Raw genomic sequence first — 23245 nt, forward strand, 5'->3', positions numbered from 1 at the left:
TTAGTCAAAGGCATCTAAACAGATATGGTTTCTAGAAACATTTTGAGAATCAGATTTTAATGAGAGTCATGTGGATTAGTAGAGAAGAAGACGGCTTTGTGGGTGAATGCTCTTAGCAGGAAAAACATCAGGTACCTGGATGGAGAAGCCAGGCAACGCAGAGGGTGGTCAGTATGAGGCCTTGGTGTGAAAGCCGTTGAAAACGATGAATGTAAGCAGGTGGTAGGTCAGAGAACACAGAACTGGAGGTGACCTCAGAGGCCACATCAAGGCTACTGGAGGTTCAAAAACAGGAAGGTAAAATGCTAAAAAAAAAAAAAAACTTTTTAAACTAAAAGAAGACCTGGTGGCACAGTGGTTAAGCACTCGGCTGCTAACCGAAAGGTCAGCCGTTCAATCCCACCAACAGAAAGACATCGCAATCTGCTTCCATAAAGACTGCAGCCTAGGAAACACTATGGGGCAGTTCTACTCTGCCCTGTAGGGTCGCTAAGAATTGGTTAAGCACTCGGCTGCTAAACAAAAGGTCAGCGGTTCAATCCACCAACAGAAAGACATAGCAATCTGCTTCCATAAAGACTGCAGTCTAGGAGGGGGGCGGAGCCAAGATGGTGGACTAGGCAGATGCTACCTCGGATCCCTCTTACAACAAAGACACGGAAAAACAAGTGAATCGATCACATACATAACAATCTAGAACCCTGAACAACAACACAGATTTAGAGACGGAGAACGAACTAAGCAGCGATTGTTTTCAGAGACTGGAGCCAGCGTACCAGTCAGGTACGGCACAAGCACAGAGAGCTGCTCCACCCCCCTGAACTAACCCCGGGAGGGGGACCAGCCAGTTCCGCGGGCGGCGTGGGACGCAGCCGGTAGAAGAAGTCCCCAGGAGGCAGTGACTGGTCTTGGAACGGGGAGAGCATCGTCCCAGCCGGGGAACCATCCCGCCGGGATTTGGACTGGACGCAGCGGATTTTCTGGAAAAACTAGTTTCCCAGTGATGGCTCAGAGACAACAATCCATATCAAACCACTTAAAGAAGCAGACCATGACAGCTTCTCCAACCCCCCAAACAAAAGAATCAAAATCTTTCCCAAATGAAGATACAATCCTGGAATTATCAGATACAGAATACAAAAAACTAATTTACAGAATGCTTCAAGACATCACAAACGAAATAAGGCAAACTGCAGAAAAAGCCAAGGAACACACTGATAAAACTGTTGAAGAACTCAAAAAGATTATTCAAGAACATAGTGGAAAAATTAATAAGTTGCAAGAATCCATAGAGAGACAGCATGTAGAAATCCAAAAGATTAACAATAAAATTACAGAATTAGACAACGCAATAGGAAGTCAGAGGAGCAGACTCGAGCAATTAGAATGCAGACTGGGACATCTGGAGGACCAGGGAATCAACACCAACATAGCTGAAAAAAAATCAGATAAAAGAATTTAAAAAAATGAAGAAACCCTAAGAATCATGTGGGACTCTATCAAGAAGGATAACCTGCGGGTGATTGGAGTCCCAGAACAGGGAGGGGGGACAGAAAACACAGAGAAAATAGTTGAAGAACTCCTGACAGAAAACTTCCCTGACATCATGAAAGACAAAAGGATATCTATCCAAGATGCTCATCGAACCCCATTTAAGATTGATCCAAAAAGAAAAACACCAAGACATATTATCATCAAACTCGCCAAAACCAAAGATAAACAGAAAATTTTAAAAGCAGCCAGGGAGAAAAGAAAGGTTTCCTTCAAGGGAGAATCAATGAGAATCAGTTGAGACTACTCAGCAGAAACCATGCAGGCAAGAAGGGAATGGGACGACATATACAGAACACTGAAGGAGAAAAACTGCCAGCCAAGGATCATATATCCAGCAAAACTCTCTCTGAAATATGAAGGCGAAATTAAGATATTTACAGATAAACACAAGCTTAGAGAATTTGCAAAAACCAAACCAAAGCTACAAGAAATACTAAAGGATATTGTTTGGTCAGAGAACCAATAATATCAGATACCAGCACAATACAAGGTCACAAAACAGAACGTCCTGATATCAACTCAAATAGGGAAATCACAAAAACAAACAAATTAAGATTAATTAAAAAAAAAATACACATAACAGGGAATCATGGAAGTCAATAGGTAAAAGATCACAACAATCAAAAAGAGGGACTAAATACAGGAGGCATTGAACTGCCATATGGAGAGTGATACAAGGCGATATAGAACAATACAAGTTAGGTTTTTACTTAGAAAAAAAGGGGTAAATAATAAGGTAACCACATAAAGGTATAACAACTCTATAACTCAAGATAAAAGCCGAGAAAAACGTAACGACTCAACTAACATAAAGTCAAACACTATGAAAATGAGGATCTCACAATTTACTAAGAAAAACGCCTCAGCACAAAAAAGTATGTGGAAAAATGAAATTGTCAACAACACACATAAAAAGGCATCAAAATGACAGCACTAAAAACTTATTTATCTATAATTACGCTGAATGTAAATGGACTAAATGCACCAATAAAGAGACAGAGAGTCACAGACTGGATAAAGAAACAAGATCCATCTATATGCTGCCTACAAGAGACACACCTCAGACTTAGAGACACAAACTAAAACTCAAAGGATGGAAAAAAATATATCAAGCAAACAATAAGCAAAAAAGAAGAGGAGTAGCAATATTAATTTCTGACAAAATAGACTTTAGACTTAAATCCACCACAAAGGATAAAGAAGGACACTATATAATGATAAAAGGGACAATTGATCAGGAAGACATAACCATATTAAATATTTATGCACCCAATGACAGGGCTGCAAGATACATAAATCAAATTTTAACAGAATTGAAAAGTGAGATAGATACCTCCACAATTATAGTAGGAGACTTCAACACACCACTTTCGGAGAAGGACAGGACATCCAGTAAGAAGCTCAATAGAGACACGGAAGATCTAATTACAACAATCAACCAACTTGACCTCATTGACTTATACAGAACTCTCCACCCAAATGCTGCAAAATATACTTTTTTTTCTAGCGCACATGGAACATTCTCTAGAACAGACCACATATTAGGTCATAAAACAAACCTTTGCAGAGTCCAAAACATCGACATATTACAAAGCATCTTCTCAGACCACAAGGCAATAAAACTAGAGATCAATAACAGAAAAACTAGGGAAAAGAAATCAAATACTTGGAAAATGAACAATACCCTCCTGAAAAAAGACTGAGTTATAGAAGACATCAAGGAGGGAATAAGGAAATTCTTAGAAAGCAACGAGAATGAAAACACTTCCTATCAAAATCTCTGGGACACAGCAAAAGCAGTGCTCAGAGGCCAATTTATATCGATAAATGCACACATACAAAAAGAAGAAAGAGCCAAAAGCAGAGAACTGTCCTTACAACTTGAACAAATAGAAACTGAGCAACAAAAGAATCCATCAGGCACCAGAAGAAAACAAATAATAAAAATTAGAGCTGAACTAAATGAAATAGAGAACAGAAAAACAATTGAAAGAATTAACAAAGCCAAAAGCTGGTTCTTTGAAAAAATTAACAAAATTGATAAACCATTGGCTAGACTGACTAAAGAAATACAGGAAAGGAAACAAATAACCTGAATAAGAAATGAGGAGGACCACATCACAACAGAACCAAATGAAATTAAAAGAATCATTTCAGATTATTATGAAAAATTGTACTCTAACAAATTTGAAAACCTAGAAGAAATGGATGAATTCCTGGAAAAACACTACCTACCTAAACTAACACATTCAAAAGCAGAACAACTAAATAGACCCATAACAAAAAAAGAGATTGAAACGGTAATCAAACAACTCCCAACAAAAAAAAACCCTGGCCCGGACGGCTTCACTGCAGAGTTCTACCAAACTTTCAGGGAGGAGTTAACACCACTACTTCTGAAGGTATTCCAAAGCATAGAAAATGACGGAATACTACCCAACTCATTCTATGAAGCCACCATCTCCCTGATACCAAAACCAGGTAAAGACATTACAAAAAAAGAAAATTATAGACCTATATCCCTCATGAACATAGATGCAAAAATCCTCAACAAAATTCTAGCCAATAGAATCCAACAACACATCAAAAAAATAATTCACCATGATCAAGTGGGATTTATACCAGTTTTTTTTTTTTTTTAATGCAAGGCTGGTTTAATATCAGAAAAACCATTAATGTAATCCACCACATAAATAAAAGACAAAAACCACATGATCTTATCAATTGATGCAGAAAAGGCATTTGACAAAGTCCAACACCGATTTATGATAAAAACTCTTACCAAAATAGGAATTGAAGGAAAATTCCTCAACATAATAAAGGGCATCTATGCAAAGCCAACAGCCAATATCACTCTAAATGGAGAGAACCTGAAAGCATTTCCCTTGAGAACAGGAACCAGACAAGGATGCCCTTTATCACCGCTCTTATTCAACATCGTGCTGGAAGTCCTAGCCAGGGCAATTAGGCTAGACAAAGAAATAAAAGGTATCCGGATTGGCAAGGAAGAAGTAAAGTTATCACTATTTGCAGATGACATGATTATATACACAGAAAACCCTAAGGAATCCTCCAGAAAACTACTGAAACTAATAGAAGAGTTTGGCAGAGTCTCAGGTTAGAAAGTAAACATACAAAAATCACTTGGATTCCTCTACATCAACAAAAAGAACACCGAAGAGGAAATCACCAAATCAATACCATTCACAGTAGCCCCCAAGAAGATAAGATACTTAGGAATAAATCTTAGCAAGGATGTAAAAGACCTATACAAAGAAAACTACAAAGCTCTACTACAAGAAATTCAAAAGGACATACTTAAGTGGAAAAACATACCTTGCTCATGGATAGGAAGACTTAACATAGTAAAAATGTCTATTCTACCAAAAGCCATCTATACATTTAACGCACTTCTGATCCAAATTCCAATGTCATATTTTAAGGGGAGAGAGAAACAAATCACCAATTTCATATGGAAGGGAAAGAAGCCCCGGATAAGCAAAGCACTACTGAAAAAGAAGAAGAAAGTGGGAGGCCTCACTTTACCTGATTTCAGAACCTATTATACAGCCACAGTAGTCAAAACAGCCTGGTACTGGTACAACAACAGGCACATAGACCAATGGAACAGAATTGAGAACCCAGACATAGATCCATCCACGTATGAGCAGCTGATATTTGACAAAGGACCAGTGTCAATTAATTGGGGAAAATAAAGCCTTTTTAACAAATGGTGCTGGCATAACTGGATATTCATTTGCAAAAAAATGAAACAGGACCCATACCTTACACCATGCACAAAAACTAACTCCAAGTGGATCAAAGACCTAAACATAAAGACTAAAACGATAAAGATCATGGAAGAAAAAATAGGGACAACCCTAGGAGCCCTAATACAAGGCATAAACAGAATACAAAACATTACCAAAAATGATGAAGAGAAACCCAATAACTGGGAGCTCCTAAAAATCAAACACCTATGCTCATCTAAAGACTTCACCAAAAGAGTAAAAAGACCACCTACAGACTGGGAAAGAATTTTCAGCTATGACATCTCCGACCAGCGCCTGATCTCTAAAATCTACATGATTCTGTCAAAACTCAACCACAAAAAGACAAACAACCCAATCAAAAAGTGGGCAAAGGATATGAACACACATTTCACTAAAGAAGATATTCAGGCAGCCAACAGATACATGAGAAAATGCTCCCAATCATTAGCCATTAGAGAAATGCAAATTAAAACTACGATGAGATTCCATCTCACACCAGCAAGGCTGGCATTAATCCAAAAAACACAAAACAATAAAGGTTGGAGAGGCTGCAGAGAGACTGGAACTCTTATACACTGCTGTTGGGAATGTAAAATGGTACAACCACTTTGGAAATCTATCTGGCGTTATCTTAAACAGTTAGAAATAGAACTACCATACAACCCAGAAATCCCACTCCTGGGAATATACCCTAGAGATACAAGAGCCTTCATACAAACAGATATATGCACACCCATGTTTATTGCAGCTCTGTTTACAATAGCAAAAAGTTGGAAGCAACCAAGGTGTCCATCAACGGATGAATGGGTAAATAAATTGTGGTATATTCACACAATGGAATACTACGCATCGATAAAGAACAGTGACGAATCTGTGAAACATTTCATAACATGGAGGAACCTGGAAGGCATTATGCTGAGCGAAATTAGTCAGAGGCAAAAGAACAAATATTGTATAAGACCACTATTATAAGATCTCGAGTAATAGTAAACCTGAGAAGAACACATACTTTTGTGTTTACGAGGGGGGGAGGGAGGGAGGGTGGGAGAGGGTTTTTTATTGATTAATCAGTAGATAAGAAATGCTTTAGGCGAAGGGAAAGACAACACTCAATACATGGAAGGTCAGCTCAATTGGACTGGACCAAAAGCAAAGAAGTTTCCGGGATAAAATGAATGCTTCAAAGGTCAGCGGAGCAAGGGCGGGGGTCTGGGGAACATGGTTTGCGGGGAGTTCTAAGTCAATTGGCAAAATAATTCTATTATGAAATCATTCTGCATCCCACTTTGAAATGTGGCGTCTGGGGTCTTAGATGCTAACAAGCGGCCATCTAAGATGCAGCAATTGGTCTCAACCCACCTGGAGCAAAGGAAAACGAAGAACACCAAGGCCACACGACAACTAAGAGCCCAAGAGACAGAAAGGGCCACATGAACCAGAGACCTACATCATCCTGAGACCAGAAGAACTAGTTGGTGTCCGGCCACAATCGATGACTGCCCTGACAGGGAGCACAGCAGAGGACCCCTGAGGGACCAGGAGATCAGTGGGATACAGACCCCAAATTCTCATAAAAAGACCAAACTTAATGGTCTGAATGAGACTACAGGAATCCCGGCGGCCATGGTCCCCAGACCTTATGTTGGCACAGGACAGGAACCATCCCCGAAGACAACTCATCAGACATGAAAGGGACTGGTCAGCAGGGGGAAGAGAGACGATGATGAAGAGTGAGCTAATTACATCAGGTGGACACTTGAGATTGTGTTGGCAACTCTTGTCTGGAGGGGGGATGGGAGGATAGAGAGAGAGAGAAGCCGGCAAAATTGTCACGAAAGGAGAGGCTGAAAGGGCTGACTCAAGAGGGGGAGAGCAAGTGGGAGTAGGGAGTGAGATATATGTAAACTTATATGTGACAGACTGATCGGATTTGTAAACGTTCACTTGAAGCTTAATAAAAGTTAATAAAAAAAAAAAAAAAAAAAAGACTGCAGCCTAGGAAACACTATGGGGCAGTTCTACTCTGCCCTATAGGGTAGCTAAGAATTGGAATCAGCTCAACGGCACACAACAACAACATATCTGACATAGGGAAATGATTCTAGCAAGTATTTGTGGCAAACTCCTCCTCTGAGGAGCATTCCTGGACCTCCCCCATCCCGCGAGGGTGGGGACACACCTCCACAGGACGAGGCATACTAGATTGTGACTGGCTTACACATCTCCTAAACCACGGGTAGGTCCACATGTCATTCAATTTGTAATTTCTTGAGAGTTTAACACAGTGCCTGGCATAAGGTAAATCCTCAGTAAATGTTCAATGGTTGAAAGAAAGAAAAGAAAGAACAAACAAAACTATCGCCCCTTATTAGGTATCATTTCCACAAAGGCTGCTGTAATCAAAGAGCAAAACATTGGGTTGGAAGTCAGAAGACCTGGGTTTGAAGCCCAACTTTGCCACTCATAAGCTATTTGAATGGGTCAAGTTCTTTAACTTCCTCTAGCACTGGCCTCCTCACCTGAAAATGGTGACTCTAACATCTAACTTACTTTTGGGGAGGTGGGGGGGGGCGGGTAGGAAGAGATGGGGAAAAGTTAAGAAACATAAATCAGCTACACAAAATGCATACTGAGCAAATAATTCAGTATATATTTGCAGAATCAGCTGAATCGACAAAATCCAGACCCAAACATATCACACGACTCTAAATATGCTAAAGTTGTCATTTCTAATTCTTTTTAAATTCTTTGTTCATGATCTGTCTTTAAAAGATTTTGGAAGGGAGGTGAAGTTCAAGGGACAAGGTCAACAGCATAAAAGAATGCACAAAGAGAGCAGGAGATCCCTAAGCATAGAAACTACATGGGATGGAGAAAGGAGAAAGGATTCCTCAGAGCAGCAGAGAGAGCTAAAGGAGAAACTAGTAATCAACTAAGAGTAGAATGCTTAAATTAGGGATGAATGCCTGGGAAGACGCCGAGAATAAACGTCAATGGTAAAACTACTTAAATTTGAATTCAAATCTGAATGATAAAACTAGGGCAATAATTTTGGTGGCAATATTTTGAAAAGACACAAAGAGAAAAAGTACAAAGAGGTCTGAAGTTGTAGTACAAAGTGACTATGTGTGAGGAAGGGTGTTTTCACCTACAGGAATTAAAACAAAAATGCAAGATTGTGTACGGCAGCCAAATATCCATTTCATCCTTTAGGAACTAACTGCCATTAGGTAAAAAAAAATCAGCTAACTAGTGGACAAAATTCAGACTATGAACCCTGGTGACGCCACAGCTAAGCGCTCGGCTAATAACCGAAGGGTTGGTGGTTCGAACCCAATCACATGCTCCACAGGAGAAAGGCCTGATGATCTGCTCCCAGGAAGATTACAGCCTAGAAAATGATACAGGGCAGTTCTGCTTTATCACATGGGGTTGTTATGAGTTAAAGTCAACTCTGCGACACCTGACAACAACAACATCGAATTAATAAACTTTGTGGGTTTGGAAGTCAGACTGTGAATTAGATACCTACCTCCAACACTTGGGTATGTTATTGCCTCTCTATGTGACTCTGTTCCCTCATGAGTAAAATGGGAATAACAAAGGCACCTACATACAAGAGCATTACTTGTGTTGTACCAAAACCAAAAAAATCCATTGCCATCAAGTCAATTTTGACTCATAGCAACCCTACAGGGCAGAGTAGAACTGCCCCATAGGGACTCCAAGGCTGTAAATCTTTACAGAAGTGGGTTGCCATATCTTTCTCCCACAGAGCAGCTGATGGGTTCAAACCGCCAGCCTTTCAGTTAGCAGCCAGGCACTTAACCACTGCTCCATCAGGGCTCCTTACTTATATAAGCATCAAAATACTTAAGACATGAAAATGTCTTTATATAACAACACTTTTGTATAATGAAGTAAGGCTACACAAAACATTTTGGATGAATCTCATAAACATAATGTTAAATGAGAGAAGCAACCCAAAAATGACCCATATGCTTTTATTTATGAAAAGTATAACAGCAGCCAAAACTAAATAATATTGTTACAGATACACACATGGATGATAAAACTGTAAAGAAAAGTAACAAAATAATGACAACAAAAGTCAGCATGATGGTTCTATTTGGGGGAGGGTAACCAAACCCGTTGCTGTCAAGTCAATTCTGACTCATAGCAATTCGATAGGACAGAGCAGAACTGCCCCACAGGGTTTCCAAGGAGCGGCTAGTGGACTCAAACTGCTGGCCTTTTGGTTAGCAGCCTGAGCTCTTAACCACTGTGCCACCAGAGCTCCTAGTGGAGAGTAATGGAGTTTTAATTGTGAAAGGGTACATGGCGGGGACTAGGTGAGGGATTTGCAGTGCTGGCAATGTTCTTTTTCTTGACCTAGCTGGTGGTAACATGGTATTCATTTTATAAATATTGGTTAAGTTATAAATTTGTCTTGCTCACTTGTCTATATGCATGTTATAGTTCACAATAACTTTTTTAAAAGAAATAACTAGGGACCGAAATCATGGAAAGGCAAATCAGAATGCAAATTCTGCAAAAATGTCTAAGAAAAAGATATGGCAGTGGAATTCGACAACACTAGTTATCGACCCAAGCCATGGTGTTTTCAATCATCTCATAAGCATGCAAAAGCTGGGCAATGAAAAGGGAAGACAATAAAAATGATGCATTTGAATTGTGGTATTGGCAAGAATAGTGAATATACCATGGACTGCCAAAAGAACAAATCAGTCTTAGAAGGTATACATCCAGAATGCTCCTTAGAATTGAGGATAGCAAGACTTCGGCTCACTTAACTTTGGACATGTTATCAGGAAAGACTAATTGCTAGAAAAGGACATCATATTTGGTAAAGTAGAGGGTCAGCAAAAATGGAAGCCCTCAAAAAGATGCGTTGGCATTAATAGCCGTAACAACAGACTAGAACATACCAATGACCATGAAGATGGTGCAGGATTGAGCAATATTTCATCTTGGAAAACAAAAGATCGCCATGAGTTGGGGTTAACTTAACAACAACTAACAGCAACAAAAGTTACTGAGCACCTGCTTTTGCCAACTACTACAATAAAAAAAAAAAATACACGTTCGTTATTTCATTTACAGCCATTATTTTATTTAAACTTCAGAACAACTACTTTAAGGTAGGTATGCTTATTCCACTATGCAGATGAGGAACTGGAGGCTCAAAAAAATTAAGGACAATTATCCAGAGTCACACTTCTGGGAAGTCAGAGAGCTGGAATTAAAACCCAAGCCTGTCTTATACTAAACAAACATTTTGAGAACAGAGGCCAAGAGAGGAGGACAGATCGATACAAACTGGATTAGGTGGATCCCGCCTGTATCTGGAGCTAAATCGTTGACAGTCATTTACCTGATATGTTAGGCATGGAAGATGTAGCAGGGAGCAGGACGGACATCATCACATGTGCTCCATTTTCAGAGGCCCACTTAACAGAATAGGTGTAGACAAAGCTAATGCATATTTTATTTGTTTCATTTTAGATATGTTCATATAACAATATGAACTTAAAAGAAAATCAGACCCATCTCGTACTACTCAACCTATCTTACATTTTAGCCTAACCACAGCAAAAAGGAAAGCATCATACCTATCACATCTTTCTACTGAATGTAGCACTCTGTATTTCTAAGCCTCACTCAGGTCAAGGAAACCCTGGTGGTGTAGTGGTTAAGTGCTACGGCTGCTAAGCAAAGGGTCAGCAGTTTGAATCTGCCAGGTGCTCCCTGGAAACTCTATGGGGCAGTTCTACTCTGTCTCATAGGGTCGCTATGAGTCGGAATCGACTCGACGGCACTGGGTTTGGTTTTTGTTTTTTGCTCAGGTCAAGTGGACTTTAGCTAAACGATTATTAGCTGAACTTTTTCTAGGCCAGTTAGAAAAACTGGAGCATTTACAGGAAGTTTGAGAGCTTCCTGAGAAATGTGGCTGCTTGACCACAATGCCTATGATGTCTACATCTACCAAACTCAAGCTTATTGAATGTTCTTTAAAAACCTGAATCAGAAGTGGGGCTAAAAGGAAACAATACCAAGAGCTGATAAGAACGTGGAACAGCCCGAGCTCTCATATGCCTCTGGTAGGAATGTCAATTTGTAAACTGGTATAATCACAGTAGAAAACTCTTTGAGAACATCTTTTAAAGCTGAATATACATATACCCTAAAACCCAACAATTATACTCCTTGGTATATACCCAATAGACATGCATACATAAGTGTACCCAAAGTTATGCGTAAGCATGTTCATAGCAGCACTGTTTATAATAGCCCCAAACTGAAAATTACCAAATTGATTTTGCCTGCTTTTGAACTTTCTATAAATAGAATCATACAGTATATATTCTTTTGTATCTGCCTTCTTTCCTTCAACATTATTTTTATGAGATTTATTCATGCTGTTCACATAGCCATAGATTGTTCATTCAGTTTAACACCCATATGCACCGACCATTTGTCAGTTTGTTGCACTGTTGTGGCTTCCAAGTTACGGTGATGATGAAAGCTATGCCACTGGTATTTCAAATACCAGCAGGGTCACCCATGGTGGACAGGTTTCAGCAGAGCTTCCAGACAAAGACAAGTAAGAAAGGCCTGGTGATCTACTTTAGAAAATTAACCAATGAAAACCTTATGGATTACAATAGAACACTGTCCAATTCACTTGTTTTGAATATGTCATCAAGAGAAATCAATCTCTGGAGGAGGATATCATGTTTGGTGAAGCAGAGACCCAGTGAGGGGAGGGAGAACCTTAGTGAGATGGATTGATGCAATTGCCACGATGATGAACTCGAACATGTTGGCGATTGTGCAGATGACATAGGACCAGGCAACATGTCGTTCTGTTGTACATGTTACACATACGGTTGACTCGACTCAGAGCTAACTCAACAGCAGCTATCTATCTAACATACATAAAGTGCCCAAATCCTAGGTACACAACTCTACCTCCAAGTAAATTCAGGTAAGAAGACGTTACTTAAAAGAATCACCTGAAAATTTACAAGAAAAGTAAATGTTGAGCAGTGCTCATATGGTCAGGTAAATGGGAAGTTAGAGTGTTGTCAATAACTAGGCTGCAATCTGAGATTCACAGAAATATAAGACCCAAGGGATGGTCTTTTCAATCATCTCATACACAAGTGAAAGCTGGACAGTGAAAAAGGAAGACAGAAGAATCAATGCCTTAGTACTATGGTGTTGGCAAGGAATACTGAATATACCACGGACTGCCAGAAGAACAAACAAATCAGTCTTCGAAGAGATACAACCAAAATGCTCCTTAGAAGCGAGGATGGCAAGCCTTCAACTGGATTACTTTGGACAGGTCATCAGGAAAGACCAATCACTAGAAAAAGGTATCTTGTTTGTTAAAGTAGAGGATCAGCAAAAACAAGCGAACCTCTCAATTGACACAATAGCCACAACAATGGACTCAAACATACCAACGATAGTAAAGATGGCACAGGACCGGACAATATTTCATTCTGTTATGCACAAGGTCACCGACTCAACGGCAACTAACAATCCTTTCATTTTTACTCAGTTGATGGCAACCTGGAAGGTTATGTCATTTGCTTTCAGTCACACAGCTGGAAAGTGGGAGAACCAAGACGCTGGTCTCCCGACATGAGTCTAGCCCAGAAAGTGAGTAGCATTTTATTAGAGCAATTGTTTCGTTATTCATCTTTATGACATTAATTTCATTCTTCATTTGGTTAATCTTATTAATTCTTATAATCGTTTGATTTTTTTAATAAACCATAAGGATCTAAAGTCCTTATTTGTGTTTTATTGCAATACAAATTAAGCATAGCCGAGGTTGACAGACTCTTAAGATACCAGATTCTCAAGACTAAGGGCACAGGGCCTGGAGGTAAAGCCCTCCACTGGAATCCGTAGTCCACAAGCCTGGGTAATCATTTCACACACAAGAAAGTACGTTGTTGTTAGTGCCATCGAGTCACTTCCCCCTCATAGCAAACCCTACGTACAATAGAATGAAGCAACAAACCTGTCTGCTTAAATGGATGAAACTCAAGAATCTACCAAAAAAAATGAATGATGCATAATTAATTGATTTTACTAAAAAACACGATTCTTTTAAATAACTACCGATACTGGTGTACCTGAAATACCATTTAATTTACAAAATTTAAGTTTAAATCTAATTCTGTACATACATCCTCATTGTGTACAATGACCTGTATCTTTTTTTTTTTTAATCACTTTAAACTCTTTATAAAAGGTGCTTTATAAAAGGTGCTGGGTGTGTGTGTCCGCATGCGTGCCTGTGTGTGCATGTGCCTGTGTTCCTTAGAAATATTGGCCTGTTGATTTATTTTCCATGTTTGCTGTGTTATTTTATAGGCTTACAGAAAAGTTAATATTCAAGACCTACCCTTTCCTCCTAGCTGAGTAACCTAAATCTCATTGCCTAAGACTCCCCAGGCCTCAATGTCTTCATTTATATTATGACTGAAATTCATCCACTCAGAAGACACTGTGTTCCTACCATGTAGAACAGACATAGACTGGCCCCAGGTACAAACTGGTGCCTTGGGAGGTCTCTCTAAGGTGCTAGCGAATGAATCAAAGGGTAGAGGGCGAGTTTCCACTCAACAGGGCTTTTCCTATAAAAAAGGAGATCTTTTTATTACTACATAAGAACATTAAACACATCTTACAGCTGTGTACTATTATTTCTATAGGGTTTTCCAGGTTTTCATGAAATGTTTGCATTTTTCATCTGATCTTTTCAGCAGCACTAGGAGGAGACAGGCAGGGCAGAGAGTATCAGCAATCTTAGGAGCAGCAGTGGTTATAGTAAACTCTAGAGAAAAACCTTTCTTTTCCTTTTAAAGGCATCATTCCAGACTTGGACTGATTATTTGCTTCTTAATAATACTTTTATACTAATGAAATAATATCATACTAACCACAATGTTTTTATTAATTAATGATATTCATTACAGAACTGAAGAGTTCTACATTTCACCTGTATTGAGAAGGGAGAAGGGGAGGAGCATAAAAAGGGGGACAGAGTGTGAGGGGAGAGGGAGAAGAAGAGAGAGAGAGAGAAAGATCTTTTAAAAACGTAATTTACTTTGATCTAGACTAAAAAGCAAAAAAAAAACAAACCCATTGCCATGGAGTTGATTCCAACTCACAGTGACCCTATCGACAGAAGTAGGGCTGCCCCATAGGGTTTCCAGGGCTGTAATTCTTATGGAAGCAGACTGTCACATCTTTCTCCTGCAGAGCGACTGGTGGGTTGAAACCACAGAACTTTCCGACGGTAGGCAGCCAAGCACTTTTTAACCACTGCACCACCAGGGCTCCTTTGATCTAAAGTGATCCAAATAATTCCCTTGATACAGGTAGATGGGCAAAGATGAAGCCTTCAGACATTTTTATGGCCTACAGCGCCCTCCACAGTCCAGTCCTTGCTCAGTTTTTCAGTTCATCTCCTGACAAACCTCCACCCCCTACTGTACTCCACTGTCACCAGTCCAGGCTCATTCTCACCTCTGGGTCCTTGTGCATGTTGATCCTTCTTCCTGGAAGGCTGCTCCCACCCACCCTTTAGCCCATACATCCTTCGATACCCAATAAAATAGCCTTCTTTAGAGGCCTCCTTGAGCCCCAAGCACTCCCTCCTCTGATTCTGGAGTGAGTGTTTCCTCTTCTGCCTCCCCCCGCAGACCTGGTCAAGCTCCTGGAGGGCAGGACCATCCCTTATTCACCTGTGCCCAGGGTGCCCAATCCACAGAAGGACAATAAATGCTTGTCAAAGCCTCTCACAAGCTTTCACATACTTTAATCACCATCCTGCATCTTAAGCACTGTTCCTGATACTCATTATCTCAGCTTCTCTTTGATTCCAGTCTACCAGACTTGGTGACAAAAGCCCTTTCATGAACTCTAGAGAAAAGCCTTTCCCTTCCTGTCTTTCCCACTTGCACCTACTGGATTTAGTGTTGAAAACTTTACATTCTATTTTCATTTTTTTCAGACAGTAAAGACCCATGTTTCATTAATGCACTGTAAGATTCATGAGCACCCCCAGTCTGACAGTTTGTTGTACTGTGGAATTTGTGTGTTGCTGTGATGCTGGAAGCTATGCCACCAGTATTTCAAATACCAGCAGGATCACCCATGGTGGTCAGGTGTCAGTGGAGCTTCCAGACAGAGACAAGACTGGGAAGAAGGACTTCCAAAAATTAGCCAATGGAAACCCTATGGATCACAATAGAATACTGTCCAATTGGACTCAAACACGCCAATGACTGTGAAGATGGTGCAAGACTGGGCAACATTTCGTTCTCTTCTTCATGGGGTCATCATGAGTCAGGGCCAACTCAACGGCAGCTAACAACAACAAAGACTCATGAAAACAGACATTTATTTTCCCTTCCAGAACCTACAACAGTGCCTGACACATAGTAAGGGCTCACAAAATGTATGTGAGCAACGCGCTTGGTAGCTATAGACTTTCTCTAGGACTGCTTTCTGACACTGAAATCCACACCACTATTACAAAAAACATAATACTTTAAAGGAAAGAATTAAAGTGCTTCTTCATGGTACCAAAATAAAATTTTAACTTAATTTCACCCAGAAAGAAATTTTTTAAAATGTGAAGGCTGAAGGTCAAAGAGTAATCTGTACATGCCTTACTGCAGCTTCTGAATCAACAGAGTCCTAATCAATGTAGACCATGAGTGTCCGGGACTGTGTAACAACAAGCATGTCAAGTGGTGGATGGCAAAAACCAGAGAAGTCATCAAACAGCTCCTACAATTTATCTGGTAGCCAAAGCATGAGGTCCAGTCCATTAGTATGTACATGATTTCACCAGGAAGCATAGACCCTCTCTCTTTTGTTTGTAACTCTCTTCTGAAGAGTAAAAGCTATTTTTCCTTCGTTATTTGCAAAAGGAAAATGAGGCCTTAAAAAATTGTGCACAGTGTACTGCCTCACACTCTACAGTCCACTCAGTCCTTCAGTCAGTCAGACAGCCAAGTACTGATCACCTACTATGTGCAAGGTGTGGTGCTAGGCACCAGGAATGCAAAGATAAAAGATAGAGTCCTTGTCGTCTGGAGTTTTACAACCCACAGTAGGAAGTACTCATGACAGTACAAAATGAAAAGCTGTTAGCGAGCCAACTTACCCCAAGAGATCCCAGGAGAGACACAAAAGCCAGATAGAGAGGGTCAAGAGCAAGGAGGAAAAGGTGTATTTCAAAGCATTCACCAAGGTACAGAAACCCAAAAAAGCCTGGTGTAATCAACCATGCTAAACCACCTCCCTCCCTAAAATGTGGGATGGTAGGACAGTGAGAAGGCTGGTCTGCTCCTCGAGATCCTTGTTTAACAACCTGGGAAGGTTAGACTTTGATCTATAGGCAGAGGGGAGCCACTGAAGAGTTTTAAACAGGGAATAACAGGATCACATTTACGATTAGGCTCTGAAGGGGTCAGGACTGGAGACCAGTTAGGAGGTTGCCTTGCAATTGGGGTGAGCAACGATGGAGCCTGGACTAGGGTATGAGCAGTGGGAAGGGAGAGGAGAAAACAGAGTGTAGAGACATTAAGGAAGAAGATTCAAAAGGACTTGATGAATGGGAGAAGGAATTAATAATAATAGCTAATGCTTACTGAAAGAGCCCTGTTGGAGCAATGGTTAAGCACTAGACTGCCAACCAAAAGGTTAGCAGTTTGAACCCACCAGCTGTTCCATGGCAGAAAGATGGGGTAGTCTGTTTCCATAAAGATTACAGCCTTGGAAACCCTACTAGGCAGTCTTACTCTGTCCTGTAGGGTCGCTATGAGTCCGAATCAACTCAAGGCAACAGGTTTTAATGCTGAGCATTCCCTACGTACTACTCAGCGCTTACAAACACTATTGTATTTAAACTTCACAGTAACCCTATTTCGCAGATAAGAAAACTGAGGCACATGAAGATTCATTAATTTGTCCAAGGTTACTGTGTGCTGGTAAGGGAAGACACAGGAGGGCTCCCAGGATACTGGCCTGGAAGCTGGGTAGGGCATGCTATCGTTCACTGAATTGCGATCGCTGCCAAGCTCTCCACCATTCCCTGGCTTGGATGTCATGTTCTGCCAACACTTGCTGCTAGCAGCTGCCTTCACATCCCTGCCATTTCTCCATCTTTGCACATGCTGTTGCCCCTGGAATGCCGTCCTTCTCCCAACAGGCCTTTTCATACTCTCTCCTCTGGGGGACTGTTCCTGGTCTGTTCCTTTCCCTTCCCAGACCCCTCCCTGACAACACTGCATTATGATTTTCAGTTTACCAGTCCGTCTCCACCAGCAGACTGTGAACATCTTTGTGAGAAATAGTGAGATCTCATCCATTCTAGTTCTCCCAGGTTCAGGCTAGGACCCGGCAGAGAGTTATTCTACAGAGAACAGACATGGGAGAGGAAGATGGAAATCCTCTTTAGAACGTGTTGAGTTTGAGACGCCAGAGGAGCATACGAGTAGAGAAAATAAGCAGACAGCTGGGTGTACAAGCATAGCATGCAGAGGTGAGAAGTTCCGAATTGCTGATTTCAGTTTGGGGTTATCCGAATAAAGACGAAGTCACAGAAGGGGAAATTATATTCTAGGCTCTTATCTCTGCCTCATTCAATTCCCAGGTTCCATGGTTAAGCTTACTTCTCATGCAAACCTCTCCTGCATTCCCTTCTCATTAGAAGTATCGAACTTCCGGTCACCTGCTGCCTTCTAGCCTTCAAATCAGGCCTTCTGCCTGCAATTAACCACATACCCACTGACAAGCTCACTCAGCTTTCTTCCTCTTCCCCCCAAGGCTCTAGAGCCCAACTCCCTAGATCTGCATTTGGGCTCCCCACTCACTACACAGGAGTCCTTGGGTGGCACAGTTTAGCGCTTGACTGCTAGCCAAAAGGTGGGTGATTCAAACACACCCAGAGGCCTGGGGATCTGTTTTTGAAAGGTCACAACCTTGAAGACCCTATGGAGCAGCTCCACTCTGCACACATGGGGTCCCCATGAGTCTGAATCGACTCAATGGCAACTAGCAACAACAACTCAATATGTGGGCATAAATAAATTCCTTAACCTATCTGTGCCTCAACTTCTTCAGAGGAATATGGGGCTAACATTGGACCAATTTCTTTCTTTTTTTTTTTTTTTAACTGTACTTTTGATGAAGGTTTACAGAACAAACTAGTTTCTCATTAAATAGTTAGTACACATTGTTTTATGACATCAGTTAACAACCCCACGACATATCAACACTCTGCATTCTCAAACTTGGGATCCCTATTACCAGCTTTCCTGTCCCCTCTGCCTTCTAGTCCTTGCCCCAGGGCGAGTGTGCCCCTTTAGTCTCGTTTTGTTCCATGGGCCTGTCCAGTCTTTGTCTGATGGGCGAACCTCAGGAGTGACTTCATTACTGAGCTGAAAGGGTGTCCAAGGGCCATGCTCTCAGGGTTTTTCCAGTCTCTGTCAGGCCAGCAAGACTGGTCTTTCTTTTTGAGTTATAATTTTGTTCTACCTTTTTCTCAAGCTTTGTCCAGGGCCCTCTATTGTGATCCCTGTGAAATCAGTCAGTGGTAGCTGCGCACCATCTCGTTGTACTGCAGACCAATTTCTTAAAGGCTTTTGTGAGGGTTAACTGAGTAAACTCACATAAAGTGCCATTCTTATTCTTTATGTCCCAGTGTGCCTCACACATCTACTTACAAGTCAGAAGTTTTGTCACCCCAGTTTATAAGCTTCCCCACTATGTGTCAAATCAATGTCATCCAAAGAGAAAAATGAGTTCACCCAAAGAGAGGGTTGAGACTGAGATTATAATAGGGTCAAGGACAGAACCTAGGCAAACACCATCATAAACAGAATGAGGAGTCTACAAAGAAGAAAGAGGTAGGAGGAAAATGAGGAAAGAATGGTTATAACAACAGTACTGGCTCTGGTCACATTTCCTTCCTGCCTCCTACTTGCTTTCTCTGTTTCAGCCACACTGATCTTCTCACTAACCTTGAACATGACAAGCTTCATTCCTGTCTCAGGGCCTTTGCACTTACTGTTTTTATTTGCCAAGAATGCTCTTTGCTTGCATAATGGAACAGCTCGCTGCTTTCTTTCATTTAAGTCTCTACTCAAATATCACCTCTTCAAAGAGGCCTTCCCTAACTAAAACAGGCCCTAGTGTGCTCTATAAGGAAACCCTGGTGGCATAGTGGTTAAGTGCTACAACTGCTAACCAAAAGGCCAGCAATTCGAATCTACCAGGCAGTCCTTGGAAACTCTATGGGTCAGCTCCACTCTGTCCTACAGGGTTGCTATGAGTCAGAATTGAGTCGATGGCAAAGGGTTTGGTTTGGTGGTCTATGAGGAGTCCCAGTGTGGTGCAAGTGGTTAATGTGCTCAGCTGCTAACCAAAAGGTTGGAAGTTCAAGTCCACTCAGAGGTACCTCAAAAGAAAGGCCCGGCGACGTACTTCCAAAAAAATCAACCATTATGGAGCACAGGTTTCTACTCTGACACACAAGGGGTCAACACGAGTTGGAATCGACTTCATGTCAACTGGTTTTTACTGGTACTCTATAAGCTCCTTGGGTCTCTTATTAAACCTCCTCAGACCCAGAGCTGACAGTTCAATACCAAGCCAGCAGGTCAAAGCACAAGGCCCCACAGGGTTCAGTCTGGGACACGGCCCTGTGCCTTCCTTTGCATGGCCAAGAACGAGTCAGTCCCGGTCATTTCTCTTTAAAAGAAACTTGTCATCCATCCTTGGTCTCGTGCACGTATTATATAATGAGCTAAAAGCAGTTAAGAACCTAAACCATTTAAAGGACAAGGAAAGGAATGTCAGTGGTGACCACAAAGGGTTGAGGCATTAAAAAGCCAGAATTTTCAAAATCACATCATTCATTGAACATATATTTATTAGAGAGCATATAACATTTATTGATCACCCTAATCTCATTTCACATTTCTAAGGTCTATGAGTCTAGATGTCTGCCTGAAAGTAAAAAGTCATGCTAAAATACAGACAGAACAAGTTCCAATATCAAAAATGCCTATTTGGAAGGGAAGCTAATGAGGTTTACTGGAGGCCGCTACTAATGAAATGCGTACATAAGCCAAATTTCTCTCTTCTTAGGAACCTAAAACACACAGTCTATAGTACAAACGATCATTCTCTTGGCAGCCCCTGTACACTAAACCCACAAAAATCAGTCACACGGATATAAAAAACTGAACCCCATAAAATCCAGGCAAGAAGCTTAGATCATCTCCCATCATGATATCTAAACCCAAATCCAGCAGAATTGAATGGAAACATTTTTTAAAACAGTTCAATAGACAGAGAGATGATTTGGGGAAAGTTCCAGAGCCAGGCCAAGCTCACATCAGATCACAATCTCGACAGCATCCAGCCCGTGAGAAATATACTGACTACACTTAAATTTGTTATCCTTAACTTGTTTCATGGGTTGAAAACCCTGATGGGCTAACTTATCTTGTCATGTCTTAGGTCACATCACTACAGACCTAGGAATTAACATGGACTTTGTAGCCAATTTTATTCACTACTTTAGGGATGGGGAGTTGTATCAAGAATGCAGGTAAAATAGCACAAATTATCAGTTCCCTTTTAAGATTCTAAAGAGAAAACCTGTGTATTTAATTGCCAAAAAAAAAGTAGATCTGCACTCTCTTCCTTTGATTACTGAAATATACTTGCTTTCCAAAATGATTTAACTTATTCTGACTTCATTTTCTCCACCTGGGTGCCCAATTAAGCTTTTAAGTCTTCTAGAAATGTATAGAACTGATTATTATGTTACTGACAGTATCCAGGGGACAGCATGTGAAATCTAAAACGATGTAAAACCCAAAAGTTAGATCCCTCTGACAGGGAAAGATGTAAAATTAGATTTCCACCAATGAATATTCCTAAAACACCATCAGACTGTTGAATTTTCCCCAGATGGTAACCCAAGAATGACAGTGTCGAGTGTTAAATGTGCATACTGGCAAGTACAACTCACATCCCAGTAGAAAAAGCTCTGAGTGAAAAAAAAAGCCACTAGTATTTAATTTATCTGCTCACAGTTTATTAGCTGTTCCCAAGCATATCAATCACAAATCCCCAGAGCCACTTGAATGATCATTTTAAATAGTTTAAAATTCTGAGAAAGAGAGAGAACCGACCCCTTTAACCTTGGGAAAATGAGCAGGGGACATCACTGACCTGGAGAATGGAGACTCCACACCACAGGAAGCAATTTTCCCTTCCACAACCCCAGGCTTTAATAGGTTCCTGCAGAACATTCCCCAACAATTGGTCACAACCTCCCCCTTTAAAATGCCAAATCTAGATGTTTATCATAGCAACTAATTTGCAAGCAAGGGGAAGGGAAGAAGGTCTACTTGAGTTTCTGCCTCCAATAACCAAGTCTCAGCAGCTTCTCTGATAAAGGACTAAAGAGAATTGCTTTTTCCACACAAGCAGGATTGTTGATAAGAAGACTTGCTGGCTTCCCCAGCACCTTGTGATTTCTAGCTGAGTCTGAAACCTTCACACTAGGATTTTGTTTTCTTTCAGAATTGTGCAATGCCTTATACATATACATACACACACACACCTTTAATCACAAAAAGGAGTAAGGGATAATGCCTATTTCCATAAAACTTTTATTTCCAAGTTAATTTTTTGCATTAAAAAATATTTTGGGTGCATATTATTTTAACACCACAGCATCTGTCAGAGGGATGCTCTCATCTCCAACGTACAGAAAGAGAAATGCAAGAACAGAAAGTTTAAATAACTTGTCCAAGGTCAGTCAGGGACAAGATCAGCGCTGACTGAACGCAGATCTCCTAACTTTAAACCTCACACCGCTGGAAGAGGACTTAACAGCCCTATTCATCCCTTTCTTGAGTGGTCTTATGCGAGTGGAATTTTTCTGGAGTCCAGAAGCCCCGGTTCCCACATACTGCCCAAATTCCCCCCAAATTTTAGGCTATTTTACCCCATCAGTCCTGTCTGCAAACGCCTCCTTCCCAGGCTACAGACAGCCCCCAACCCCGCGGAGCAGAGGCCCCTAGCCCGGAGGCCCGCGCTCCTTGCAGCCGGCTCCCTCCCTCCCGAACCCTCCCGGGGAGCCGAAGTTTCCCGGCGTGTTCAGACAGCTCCTGGGGCTCCGCCTGGCCGGCCGCCCGCAGCCGGCGATAGCTGGTCCTTACCGTACGCAGTGAGGGAAGCCATCCTGGCCCGCGTCCTGCCCAGGCCGGCCAGGGTGTCGGCGAGAGCTGCCGCCTGCCCGCCGCGCCCCTGGACGGCCGCCGGCTGGCCGGGCGAGTGCATGCGTTTGGCTCCCGCGGCGCCCGGCCGCCCGGCTGCTGAGCATGCCCAGTTGGCCGGCCTGGGTCGCCAGGAGAGGTGCGGGCGCGCGGGTGCCTGCCGCTAGGTCTCCACTGCAGGGCGTGCGGAGCGAGGGCGCAGACCCGCCGCAGCGCTCCGGCTCCCCGCGGGGATTCAACTTGCAGCCAGGGGCGCAAGGCCGGGGGGAGAGGAGGGGCGAAGCAGGAGGTGGGAGGTGCTGGGTGGAGGCCCGCGGCCGCTTTGGTCCTGCCCGGCAGGCGTCGGGGTAGGACCTGTCCTGTGTCCACGCCAAGCAAGGGAACCCCTCCCCCCCGAGTGGGGGGTGGCAGGAATCACTCGGCAAACGCGAGGTCGGGGAGTCCCGGGTGCGGCACAGCTTCCCGGACCTCGAGCCTTCCTAGGGAAGTTCCATTGGAGAGCACGCCTGGGGACACGGGATGGTTCCGGCAGCCAGTGACACTCGGGCGCGAATCCCAGAT

General features: G+C 41.9%; 1 protein-coding gene across 1 annotated transcript in view; it reads right to left on the bottom strand.

The window, feature by feature from the left end:
* ANO4 (anoctamin 4) overlaps nucleotides 1-22701 on the bottom strand; it is a 491252-nt gene extending 468551 nt beyond the window's left edge. Inside the window, exon 1 of the mRNA XM_010599655.3 lies at nucleotides 22628-22701. Within this exon, the coding sequence (XP_010597957.2) occupies nucleotides 22628-22649 (22 nt within the window). The 5' untranslated portion in view covers nucleotides 22650-22701. The remainder of the gene's footprint in view (nucleotides 1-22627) is intronic.
* Between the last annotated feature and the right edge of the window lie 544 nt (nucleotides 22702-23245).

Source organism: Loxodonta africana, chromosome 4 (assembly GCF_030014295.1).
Source record: "Loxodonta africana isolate mLoxAfr1 chromosome 4, mLoxAfr1.hap2, whole genome shotgun sequence".
NCBI lineage: Eukaryota > Metazoa > Chordata > Mammalia > Proboscidea > Elephantidae > Loxodonta > Loxodonta africana.